We start from the raw sequence: 13007 nt of genomic DNA, 5'->3' as shown, positions 1-13007 counted from the left end.
CAATTTCTTTGCTTGCAGGATACTCCAGTGTTATTTTGGACTCGACAGGCTCCAATCTTTTTGCAAACTGCACTGATGATATCATTTACATGTTCAATTTGACTGGCTTGAAAACTGCACCAAGTAAGTCTGTCTGTTACACTTGAGGGAAGGCATATTATTCTGTTTGCTGTTACCATCTGGCACTTAAAAATAAATTCAACACAATGTATACGCCCACAACTTCTAATATTTCCAACTTGGTACTTAAATTGATAGTATCAATAACTTCCAGATAATATAATGTGAAATATGCTTTAAAGATATGATCGGTGTAGATTAGGTTTTGAGGCGTGTGTCTGTAATCTGTGCCAATATGATTTTTAGAGGACATAATAAACACTGCGATTTAATGATCGATAACATTGGGTTCAATGTATGGGGGTGCTTTTGTACTCGCTGGTTTTTAGAATGAGTGAGGGGGAAATTCAAACCAACTGAATAATGAAAGGCAAAGATAGAGTGAATGAGGAGAGCATGTTTCCAATTGTGGGAGAGTCTAGGACAAGAGGGCACAGCCACAGAATAAAAGAACGTACCTTTAGAATGGAGATGAGTAATTTCTTTAGCCAGAGAATGGTGAACCTGTGGAATTCACTTCCACAGAGGGCGGTGGAGGCCAAGTCATTGGGTATTTTTAAGTAGAAATTGATAGCGTCTGAATTAGTAAGGGTGTCAAAGGTTATGGGGAGAACACAGGAGAATGGGGTTAGAGGGAAAAATAGATCAGACATAATCGAATGGCGACGTGGACTCGATGGGCCGAATGGCCTTACATCTAGATAAGGTGCATGAACATAAGGCTTTTCATTAGCACTGTATATCCCAAGTGCTTTCTAAAATGTAACTATATGCATGGCAGCAAAAATAACATTATGTAGCCAGTCTACGGCATGGCTTGGTGTCCTGTGATCTTTTTTAGTTTTAGTGACACAGTGCGGAAACAGGCCCTTCGGCCTGCAAAGTCTGCACATTGACACTATCCTACACTGGGGACAATTTACACAGAAACCAAGCCAATTAACCTACAAACCTGTATGTCTGGAGTGTGAGAGGAAATCGGGTAACGGGGAGAACGTGCAAACTCCGTACACATTGAACCCGGGCCTCCAGTGCTGTAAGGCAGCAACTCTGCCACTGTGCTGCCCTTTGAAGAATAAAGAATAAATAAATATTTTTTGTTGAAGAATAAAAGTTGACTGGGATAACAGCTTATGATCTTTAGATCTATCTACCTGTTATTTAATGTTTAAATAAAAGTTGCCTTTTCAAACCACTTTCTATATCTCGTGTACTCTGGCTAAGGGAATTAATTAAAATGTTACATTAGTTCTATATATTACTAGACGGATTGGAAGTTTATCGGAAGAATGAAAGACACTTTATGTTTGGTAAAATTTTCACGGAATGAATGTTTTATTTGCTTGGATTGCAGCTGCATGAGATTGGAACATAACCGTAAAAAAAAACCTGGGCACAGCGCAAATGGCTCTCATACAAACATTCAAATAACCAATATTGCCTCCATCGTATCAATTTTGTGGATTGGTTTGAATGTAACCTTGCTCCATTTACCACTGAGCTGACTGACAGTAAATAAGCTCATGGAGAAAATAAATACTAAATATTACTATTTTGAGCTGTATCATCCTCCTCCCATACATACATAAAGTTTTATTATCATTATGCCATAAAATTAACTTTGTTGAAGTAATGTCACTGAGTTAAAGCACTGTCCCACGGTACGAGTTCATTCCAAGAGTTCTCCTGAGTTTGCCCTGATTCGAACTCGGAGATTTACGGTAATGGCCACTCGTCGGTACTCGGGGCTCTCGTGGACATTTTTCATCATGCTGAAAAATCTTCACAAGTCTTCCCGTGCTTACCTGCCGTTAGCGAGTCTTCCCGAATACCTGCCGTTAGCGCTAAGAGACGTCCCCGAGCTCCGATGTACCCGCTACGTTCATTCTCCGTGCTTACCACGAGTTTGATTTTTTTTTTTAACTCGGGAGAGCTCTTGAAATGAACTCGTACCGTGGGACAGGGCTTTTAATGGTATTTCTTTGCCCTCTAACTAGTCTCTTTATTTTGTCTAGTTGCAACCTTCACTGGTCATCAGAATAGCACCTTTTATGTTAAGGCCAGTCTTAGCCCAGATGATCAATTCCTTGTCAGTGGGTCCACTGATAACAATGCATATATTTGGAAGGTGAGTGAATGCAATTAATTGAGAATTAGAAGTACTTGCACTGTCAGCATGTCTGTTAAATCTGTACTTAAAAAAAAAAAAAGTGTTGAAAAAGTTTGCATCAAAAAGTACTGCATCTAAAAAATACTTCAGGCTTATAATTAAATGTGATTAATATTGCTTTGTCGCTGTGAACTGGACCGCAGGTGTACTAAAAGAAAGCAAATGATACAAGATTATCATGTTTTAAATTACAATTAAAACACAAAGTACTTGTGCTATAACTCCAGGATAAGTGCTCAACTAAGAAAGCCAAGCCCAAAGCTAAGGTATTATCTAACTAAATATACCAACTTGCAATAAATAACTGAGTGTAAAAAAAACAGCTACCTAGCACTTATTATTATTTTTTTAAACATATCCTGTAGATGCAAGTATATCATTGAGGTTATCAAGTGGGCACGTCCCTTCATTGGTTTGTTGAGTTAGGCCCACAACACCTCGGGAAGGCTGAACAGTTGGTTCTGGTTTCCCAGACCCACCTCCCTCAATACTTGCTCCACCACCTATGCTACCAGTAGCTACTAAAGAAAGGAAGCTCACTCTAACAAATGGTAAACACCTGCATCCTATCTTGAACTTATCCTGGCCCATCATTAAGCTTGTAACACCACAAATATCATCCTTGCATAAGACTGGGATACACTTACACAGACTACAATTACAAATACACATTCTGCATGTCGTATGTTTCTTTTCTGCCCCCAACTGACATTATTTTGTCTCCATCAAGTCCACCTACTGGATCAAAATCTTGCAAATATTTTAAAAGGGGGCTTTTTGGCCCCTTTTTCTGCTTTTGCAAATGTGCTGGTTTATGCAGCTATGTGGATTGATAAACCTAACCTCAATGCATGGTAGATACACAATGCTGCAGTAACTAAGCGGGGCAAGGCAGCATCTCTGGAGAGAAGGAATGAGTGACGTTTCGGATCGAGACCCTTCTTCAGACTGATCCATTATTTCCTCAATACATATTTTTTATATGTGACGTAGAGCCACAAATTATTTCTGGAAGGAACTGCAGATGCTGGTTTACGCTGGATGGACACAAAATGCCGGAGGAATTCAGCAGATCAGGCAGCATTTCTGGAGAAAAGGAATAGGTGATGTTTCGGGTCAATACCTTTCTTTAAATAAAGAGACTCCCAGTCTGAGGAAGGGTCTTGACCCGAAACATCACCTATTCCTTTTCTCTACAAATTGTTTGTAGCTAAGTGCAAGGAAGTGGGGAAGTCTCGCACTCTCATCCACTGTTTGTTAAACTCTTCCTGGTACTCCATTCACATTGAAATCACTGGAATGTCACAAGGTCAAAATTAACCTTGGGTGTCTTTTGAGTGAGGTTTTACAGTGTCTCACCAAATGTTTAGGAAGGAACTGCAGATGCTGGTTTAAACCGAAAATAGACACAAAGCTGGAGAGACTCAGCGGAAAGAAGGAATGGGTGACATTTTGGGTCCAGACCCTTCTGTTTGGTTCCTAGCATTCTTGTATTATGAATTTGTTTAATGTCGTGGTAGTTTTTTCATGTCTTGCTCAAAGGTTGTTCACTGGAAGTTTTTATCTACCAGTTGTCGTTTGGGTAACTTACAATGTTGGATTCTCTAATTTTAAGTTACTTCCACCATTGCGCTTCTTCCACTACCCCCCCCCCCCCCCCCCCCCCCCCCCCCCCCCCCCCCCCCCCCCCCCCCCCCCCTTTCCTCCACCTAAGTCGTTTAACCAGTTCCACAGTTCACCACACTGTATCCCTCTTGAGATCAAACCTTCCCCAGCCAACAATTAGCCTAGCAGAGCACCACCCTGCCTGAGGTCATTTGTTGCCAGCCTTGTCTGGTCCTTGTTTAATCCCACCTCCAGCTCTAGACTCGAATTTTGTTAGCCCTTGATGTCTCCTCCCCTTCCTTAGCCCTCGAGCTGTCTCCTCCCATCCCCCAGCCCTTGGGCTCCTCCTCCTCCCTTTTTCCTTCCTACTCCACCCCTATCAGTCTGAAGAAGGGCTTCGGCCCGAAACGTTACCTATCTCCTTCGCTCCATAGATGCTGCTGCACCCGCTGAGTTTCTCCAGCATTTTTGTGTACCTTCGATTTTCCAGCATCTACAGTTCCTTCTTGAACACTCCAGCTCTAGACTGTTCGCCCGCAGAAGGGTCTTGACCCGAAACGTCACCTACCCTTTTTCTCCAGAGATGCTGCCTGATTCACTGAGTTACTCCAGCACTTTGTGTCTATCTTTAGCAGTTGTCGTATCTGTGTTTGTGTTAAAAAGAGGATGCCTTATCACCAAGCAACCAAAAGCCTAAGAAGTTCTGGGAGGTTAGTAAGCATCCTGTAATCAGACCTTCAAAGACTGAGGTTCATGGAACTAGCTCACTTGTGCTGCTTTCCTTCAACTCAAATTGCTTATTTCAGAAGGAGCACGAATTGTTTAAATCAGATTTTACACAGTCTGTGATTTCAACATTCCCTGCAATCTGCTTTTGCATGGTTCTGATCCAAATTAGACTCAATAAATAGCAGCAACCTCAGTCATGTTAACTTCAATTACACAAAACCTTTCATATAAACAACAACATCAGATCTAAATCGATGCTGCTATCCTGCAAACCATAATGTTTGTCTTGTAACCAATTGTCATCTAAACTGACTATTTAAATTCCTTGTTACCAGGTCTCTGATCCTCTTCATCCCCCAACAGTGCTTCAGGGACACTCTCAAGAGGTGACGTCTGTATCCTGGTGCCCTTCAGATTTCTCAAAGGTCTGTTTTGTTTGTGATCTGTTCTGAGAGATTTCAGAATTTCATGGTTAGATCATTATCTTTTTGAGTGAGAATCTTATTTGTTCCATGACGTTGAGTGAAGCTTGTTGTTGCTGTACTGATGCCAAGTAGATTGTTGGTACATGGGATTCATTGGCTCTCTGGATTGGGAACTTGCATAAAGAAAACTGGTGTTAATTTAAAAAAAATCAAAAATGCTGGAAACACTCGGCAAGTTCGGCAGAAGAATCGTTAGCATTTGAGGTCTTTGCTATTTCTCAAAGTGGGAGGGATAATAAATTCATCTAAGATGCAGAGAACGATGGAAAGGAAGAGAAAAACAAAAGAATGAATAGTAAGAGTGAGAGAATGGATTAAATAGAGAGTAAATGGTGGCAGGGTTGATGAAGAAAGCAGATGGTGATGGAACAGTTGGGATCGGGTCAGTCTAGAGGGAGATTAAATAGGGAATCCATAATAATTATGTGAAATTGACTAAATGCTGGAAATCTGAAAAGAAAAGTGCTGACTATTTGAAAGTGTTGAATTCAATACTTGAATTCAGTGGTCATGGCTAGTAATGTGCCGAGACTAAAGATTTTTCCCTCTGGCTTCTGAGTATTGTTGGACCAGGAGCCAGGGACTGAGATCAAAATGACATTGAGGGGCAATGCATTGGTAAGTGGATGCTCCGATTTCAAGTAAATTGTAGCTTCAGCTGGAGAGAATGAGATCATGAAGGATGCGAGGAGGTAAAGGGTGGGTGGTTGCACGTTTCAGTCGAAGATGAAGGGGTGAACCAGAGCAGCCTGGAGGGAGTGGTCCTTTACAAGTGCTGAGAAGTACCGGTATCAGGTTTGAGATGTTTGAAATTGCTCTGTTGAGGGAAGAAGCATAAAGCCTGTTGGTTGATGTGGATGAGGGATGGATGGATGGAATTGGATATCCACGATAAACATGGGACAAGAAACTGTTAATGCTGTGGGAGGTGCCAGAAGCAAATATTGGTGGGAAAATCGATCTCTTTCGAAAGGATTATATTATCTTTATATGAACAATAAGAATATTACTTTTTCTTGTAGAAACACTGAACTTTTTTTTTGCAAGAGTGCAACAAATGTAAAATTGTAACAACTGTCTCTGGTTTTGATTTACAGGTAGTTGGAGGTTTTTGTTGAAATTTGAGTTGATAAGATGGTTGAGAAAAGATGAGTAATTGTGCTAAATTCCACAAACATTTACTGCTGTTATGCACTGTAATCTTATTAACCCTTTCAATAAAGAATGTGAACTACTAGAATACATTCCTACGGGTATTGAATCGTATCTGGCAGCAGCAGAACTTGTAGATGCATTATAATTGGTGTATTTAAGGAAATGTAATTATGCTTTGTGACAGATCTATAATTTGCTCTGTCAACGCTTGCCTTTTTGTACTGGCCTTAAGGAATAATAGCTGAAAGAGATTTGTGTTCAAGTCAAGATATATTGACATGATCATAAGCTTGGAGGTACAAAAAATGTATTTTTTTTTTTTGTGGTAATGTTTTGGATAAAATTGCAGCCGTTTTTTTTTTTGTCTTGTTTTTTAAACCCAGTGCATCAAAGTTGCTAATGTTTGCGGGTTTTGACATTTCTAATGTTGCTTCTCTCTGTTTAGATTGCCACTTGTTCTGATGATAATACTACGAGAATCTGGCGCCTAAATCGAAAAATGGATGTGACCAAGACAGAATTGGTGGGGTCTGCCTGCCAAAAGAAGCATTTGGACAAAGGTAAAATAATAATAATAATAATAATAAACTTTATTACGTACTCGAGGTCCAGACAAGGGGCAACATTACATCAAAAAATGCATTGCATATTAAATATCATAAATATATATATAATCTTTGTATATCACTTGTATACCAGTGTCTCCACAGCTGGGATTCGTAGCGTGTAGTGCTAACCCCTATGTTTGTCAAGGCCACCATAAGCACATTTTTAGAGCCATTTATCCTGCAAATGAATTTATACATGTGGTGTCTTAGGATAGCTTCTAAAGTACTGACTCCTGCAGCCACAAACATATTACTGGCACTACACCATCTAGGTTGCCTCAGCAGTGTTCTCATGGCATCGTTATATGCCACCTTTAGTCTCTGCATACTTGTCTTTAAATAGTTCAACCACAGGTGCGCAGTGTAGAGTGGTGTGCAGTATGCTCTAAATAGCGACATCTTCACCACAACTGCACACACACCAAATTTACACAAGAGGATATTCGCCTGTACATACAGCATGCATCGTTGCCTATAAATATCCTCATCATCTGTCATTTGTTCTGTAATAATATGCCCTAGATATTTTATCTTATTACAGACACTAAGATTATTGTCAGACAATTTAAAATCAGGATATTTTAGGCATTTCTCCTCTTTGGTTCTACAGATCATAACAGCACTCTTACTAGCATTATATTTAATGTCATGTTCCACACCTTACACAGAACATATAGTAAGGAGCTGCTGGAGACCAGTGCTAGATGGACTAAAGACCACAAGATCATCTGCATACATAATATGGTTCACTAAAATAGTTAGAGTCCACTATAAAATCTGGAGCCACAGGATAAATATATATACTATATATGGATATATCCAATCCTATACACTAAGGAGTATTGACTTTATTTTTTCCCTATGTAATGCTTGTGTGGGGTTATCCAGTTTTCAAACATCTTTAAACCTGAATTAGTAATTCAGTATCTGAAATGATAAGCAAACTCAATGAATTTGCAGTGAACTTTTCAGTTATACCAAATTTACAGTGAAGTGCAATTTCATCGTGTGGCTACCTAGAGTCATACAGCGTGGAAACTGGCCCTTTGGCCTAATTTGCCCACAACGACCAACATGCCCCATCGACACTAATGCCACCAGCCAGTGTTTGGCCCATATCCTTCTAAATCTATCATGTCCATATACTTGTCAAAATGTTTTTTAAACATTGTCATAGTACCTGACTCAACTAACTCTCCTGTCAACTGGTTCCATATATCTACCACTCTTTGTGTGTTCACACAAAAAATTACCCCTCTGGTTCCTATTAAATTTTTCTCCCCTAGTCTTGAACCTATGTCCTCTGGTTCTGGTTCCCCTATTCTGGGTAAAAGACTGCATTTACTCTATCTACTTCCTCTCATGATCGTATACACTTCTATAAGATCACCCTTCATCCTCCTGCGCTCCTAAGGAATACATTTCCAGCCTGCTCAACCTCTCCCTCCTGCTCCGTACCTCAAGTCCTGGCAACATCCTCGTAAATCTTCTCTATCCTTTTCATCATAACTTTCCTATCTAAAACTGAACACAATATTGTACCCAGTTGCACTATTATGGTCTGGTTAGTAAGTATTAAGCATAATTTATTGTATTATTGATTCTTGTATAATTTATTTGTTGGATTGCTGTACTAATGGGCCTGTTAAGTTGCAGCAAGTAAGAATTTAATAGTTCCACTCTGCTGCATATGACAATTAAACTCTAGGCTTACAAAACGTGAAAGTACTGAAGGCGGAGTTTATTCCTGTTTTTATCATCTTAGACCTACTACACCTCTCCGGTTTGTCCAATTACTGAAGAAAATTAGCATTTAAAATATTCCTTTTGGCGACTATTAAATCTCTTCATGTTGATTGAGTTGAGGGATCACATTTTCCCAATTTGAGTCTTGTAACAGCTTGTGGTATGAGTCATAAGGTCTTGAATCTAATGCATTTGGATAGATTCATGGAGATGCTGATTTTTGGGTTTGATGTGGCCAGTTCTGTATAAATGAACCAAATGTGAACTAAACAATATGCAGTTAGAAGCGATTAATGAGTTGGTACACTCCAGTGCGTTGTAGGGGGGGAGAATCGTGTTTTAAAGTATTAATTCTGTTACCAATTGATCAAAATTGTACAAAGATATTAATTTGTCTGTTGTAAGCCTTGGAGTAGTAACTTCCTTGCAATGCTTTTAACAGACGTCATCATTCAGTCAATACATCGTACTCCAGCTAAAGCATCACTGATGGAAGGTCCCAATTTGCCATCGCCTCAGCAGGCTTCGTGTGCTCCTAATGTTAGTGGAGACCTGCCTCGCTCTTCAAATACCCCCAGCTCCGTAAGCCAGAGTTCCTTGGGCAAGAATAGTACGCCATGTCAGCTGGGCAAGTCCAGTTCCTCTTCACCGCCAAGTTCTTCCTCTGGGAAAAAGTCAATCAGGGAATGGATGGTAAAAAGCCCCAGCCCTCCTTCCTCTCTCCTTGTTGCCCACAACACGTCAAGGACAGCGCTGAGCCCAGTTGGACAAATTCAATCAAAAGCCGTCTTGACAACAATAAACATTCCAACTTCAGAGAAGAGGGTCAAAAGGAGATTGGACCCCTGTGATGGGTCAGTAATAAACAATAACAAACATGACAATGGCAGTCTCGCAGCACAACTCAGTCCTATTTCTAAAAAATGTAAAGTTGATTTCTGCTGTGAAGAGATGCAGGAAAGGGAAAACCTAAATACAGAAGAGAAGGGGATGAAAAACACTGGTTGCAACTTTGGAGAAAACCTCCCTTTAGCTAGCCCTTTCCCCTGTCCAGACCTAAAAGCTTCCTCAACTTCATGCAAGTCCCAACAGAGAGCTGAGATCCTGGACAAAGAAAACGACTCGCCTCCAAATCTGAACTGGCTTGCTGACTTAGCAGAAAAACAGAAACTTGAAGTGGGTGTCAGAGTGCGGAGATTATCATCGAGTCCCACTGCCTCTCACAATCTGGCTGTGAGGAAGAAGGAAGAATTGAATCCAGCAACTTCACCAGTAAGTAATCTATTTATATGTCATAGGAGTTGAATTAGGCCATTCGGCCCATCAAGTCCACTCTGCCATTCAATTGTGGCTGATCTATCTTTCCCTCTCAACACGATTTTCCTGCCTTCTAATATAATCCCATGTATTAGGCCGTAATGGACCCTGTTGCCTTTATCAAAAACATGACCAATTGGATAGACATATTAATATTTCATAAATATTTTTGCTTGAGTGGTTCAAATTCTCAAATCGGTTTATTCTGCTATTGCAATGTTCAGTATTCTATTTAAAACTCCTAATCCAATAATCATGCATCCGATATACAGGTCTCGACCCGAAACGTCACCCATTCCTTCTCTCCAAAGATGCTGCCAGTCCTGCTGAGTTACTCCAGCTTTTTGTGTCTATCATTGGAAATATCATATTTTTTCTTCCATATTTAACACCTTCTGAAGTTCTGCTTCTTTCCATGGATTCTAACTTTATTGATTTTTAAAAATATTCTCTCAGTAATGCATTATTGTTTTAAAAATCGATCAATATTGTTATTGCTGTGTCTCCCACTTGCAGTATTTCATAGAAAATAGGTGCAGGAGGAGGCCATTCGAGCCAGCACCACCATTCATTGTGATGATGGCCGATCGTCCCAAATCAATAACCCGTGCCTGCCGTCTCCCCATATCCCTTGATTCCACTAGCCCCTAGAGATCATCTCCCTCTTCTACTGTCCTGTCTCCAGACTAATAGACTCTGGGTTGGGATTCTTGTCATTATTGGATCTATCAGAAGGAGAATAATGTCTATTTTTGCTGCTTTGCCTTCATTAAATGCCCTGTTTATATGGCATTCATGTTTATGCATGACCATGTGGATGTATGATGTAAAGCTCTCTGAGGCAGTGTTTAATTGCTAACTGCATATATTACCTCAGTTGGGTTAATTTGTTGAAGCCATTGGATTATCCCTACCACCCACTAAATGTGAAGCGGGTGTTGATTAACTTCTCTGCATTAATACCCCTCCAGGTTTACTTATTCTGTAGCAAAGTTGAATTAACAATAAGCTGTCTGTTTGTTCTACAGACTGCGGCTTCAAACCGCAAGATCTCTTCGTATTTTCAGCGGAAGTTGACTGATTGACCATATTGTGCAGCTGGGGATGATTATTGGCAAAATCTATTGCAGCATTCAGATCTTGCAGCACTCTTGATGAAACACTTCTTACCTTCATTTAGTAGAATTTCCTGACTGCCATCTGTGATGGTGTATGGGTTTAATTAATTTACTTGTGAAATAGGCTTAGGACGTTTTTTTTAAATGTGATGCCTTTTTTGACTATTGTTTGACCGTATATTTCCTCTTGTTTGCCAGCCAACTAATTTAACATCTAATGACAATTTATGTACCAGCAATAACATTTTGTATTGGATCTGTGGTTTGTGGAGCGATGTACAGGGCTGCCAACAACACTTTATTATGCAGGGAAATACAGGACTGAGAACTGCTCCCTCATCAAAACCAGCTCGCTGTGTAGTGTGAACAGATCAAATCGGTGGGAAAAAATGCAAACTACAAACTGTACCCCTAACTTTAACTAATCGGTGGTTTTGAGCATTGAAGTAATAATCACTTAGTTCATTGTAGGATTTTTTTTATATGTTAAAACCCGTGATCCATTTGAATTTTATCTAATTTTAAACTGTCTTCTAACAGGATTTTACTTCCCTTTTTTTTTTAAATGCTCAAGATTACAGCTATATTTATTAATTGTGTTACTGGTTGTTTTTGATCTTATTGCTTACCATGCTAGATTTCACCTACTTCAATAACATTTGGTGTCAATTTATTTTTTGTCTTGGCATTGACTAAACCTTATTTTGCTTTGATACCAACCTGCATGACACACTGGGTAATGTAGCTGTCTCCTAGCTCCAGTGATCTGGCCTCAATTCTGATCGCCATTGCTGTCTAGAGTGCATATTCTTCCTGTGATCTCTTTAGTTTCCTCCAATGTTCTGGTCAGTGGATTATTAAATACTGTAAAATACTCCTGCTATAGATAACTAGAAAAACTGGTGTTAATGGGCAGGTGTGAGATAAGACATGAGGAAATGAGTGGGGAAATGGGGTTGCTTTGATATCTAGCATAGACTGTGGACCAATTTACCTTGTCATATGGAAGCATAGGAATAATTTGAAGCAAAACTATCTGTACATTGTTTGGAGACTGCCTTTTGTTTAATGTAACAGTTATGAATAGAACTTAAAAAGCTCAGTTTTGTTTTCCAATCTAAAACTATACGGTATAACCAAATAACAGGCCAACATATAATGTTATCTAAAGCAATGGTCAGGTTACACTTAATAAAATCTCTCAGCCTTTGTCCAGGCTTGCCTTTTTGAATTTTGAATGGAACTGTTGCATTCTCAACTGATAGCACTTCTGCAATGGTAAAGACACATTATTTGTCAGGTGAATTGTTCTATGACATTTTCCTGGTTTGTTTTCTGCATTATTGTGGTACTATTGCACTTTAATTGCAGCCGGTTAAATTGCTAAAGCAATAATACAGTTACAACACAATTATCTTTGAAATAATATACTGGTCAGTCTACGCAGAAGTTACAACTTCAAGTTTTGTATAAGTTTTGGAAATTAAAGTTGCACCACGTACCTTTTGGTCGATTCAGGCGTACAAAGGTTTGAACGTTATCCAAGTAAGTATTACATCAAGGCCATTTGGGTGGCAGATTTGGTTTTGAACAAAACTCCCAACAAAATCTGAGAATTGTAAGATGCAGATCCTGTTCCGTTATCTAGTTTTGCCAAAGGGCTTTCTGAGGGATGGACATTGGCAGTGTGGGCAATAGCTCTGCCTTTGTAAATGTTTATCTAACACAATAAAATATCACTTGGTTGCAAGAGGAATAAGCCTGAATTCTTTGTCGTCTAAAATTGGATTGAATTGTACCATTTTGTTTCCATTTTAAAACTAAGGTTAAACTACGTTATGGGTGATGTATGACAAATCAGATTGACAACCAACAAAGCATAACAACTGTTCTTCATTGAACTGGGTAGTTATTTTTATGAAGCATGCCTACACTGGTCTCCAATTGGAGGCGT

General features: G+C 39.5%; 1 protein-coding gene across 2 annotated transcripts in view; it reads left to right on the top strand.

Moving 5' to 3' along the window:
- dtl (denticleless E3 ubiquitin protein ligase homolog (Drosophila)) overlaps window positions 1–12799 on the top strand; it is a 31020-nt gene extending 18221 nt beyond the window's left edge. For both annotated transcript variants that reach the window (XM_055639775.1, XM_055639774.1), the window contains exons 10-15: window positions 19–123; window positions 2136–2248; window positions 4960–5049; window positions 6710–6824; window positions 9061–9890; window positions 10964–12799. In XM_055639775.1, coding sequence (XP_055495750.1) covers window positions 19–123; window positions 2136–2248; window positions 4960–5049; window positions 6710–6824; window positions 9061–9890; window positions 10964–11020 — 1310 coding nt within the window. In that variant the 3' untranslated portion in view covers window positions 11021–12799. The remainder of the gene's footprint in view (window positions 1–18; window positions 124–2135; window positions 2249–4959; window positions 5050–6709; window positions 6825–9060; window positions 9891–10963) is intronic.
- Window positions 12800–13007: the final 208 nt, after the last annotated feature.

Source organism: Leucoraja erinacea, chromosome 8 (assembly GCF_028641065.1).
Source record: "Leucoraja erinacea ecotype New England chromosome 8, Leri_hhj_1, whole genome shotgun sequence".
Taxonomy (NCBI): Eukaryota; Metazoa; Chordata; class Chondrichthyes; order Rajiformes; family Rajidae; genus Leucoraja; species Leucoraja erinaceus.
Note: the sequence above shows the minus strand (reverse complement) of the source record. Positions and strands in the feature narration are given on the sequence as shown.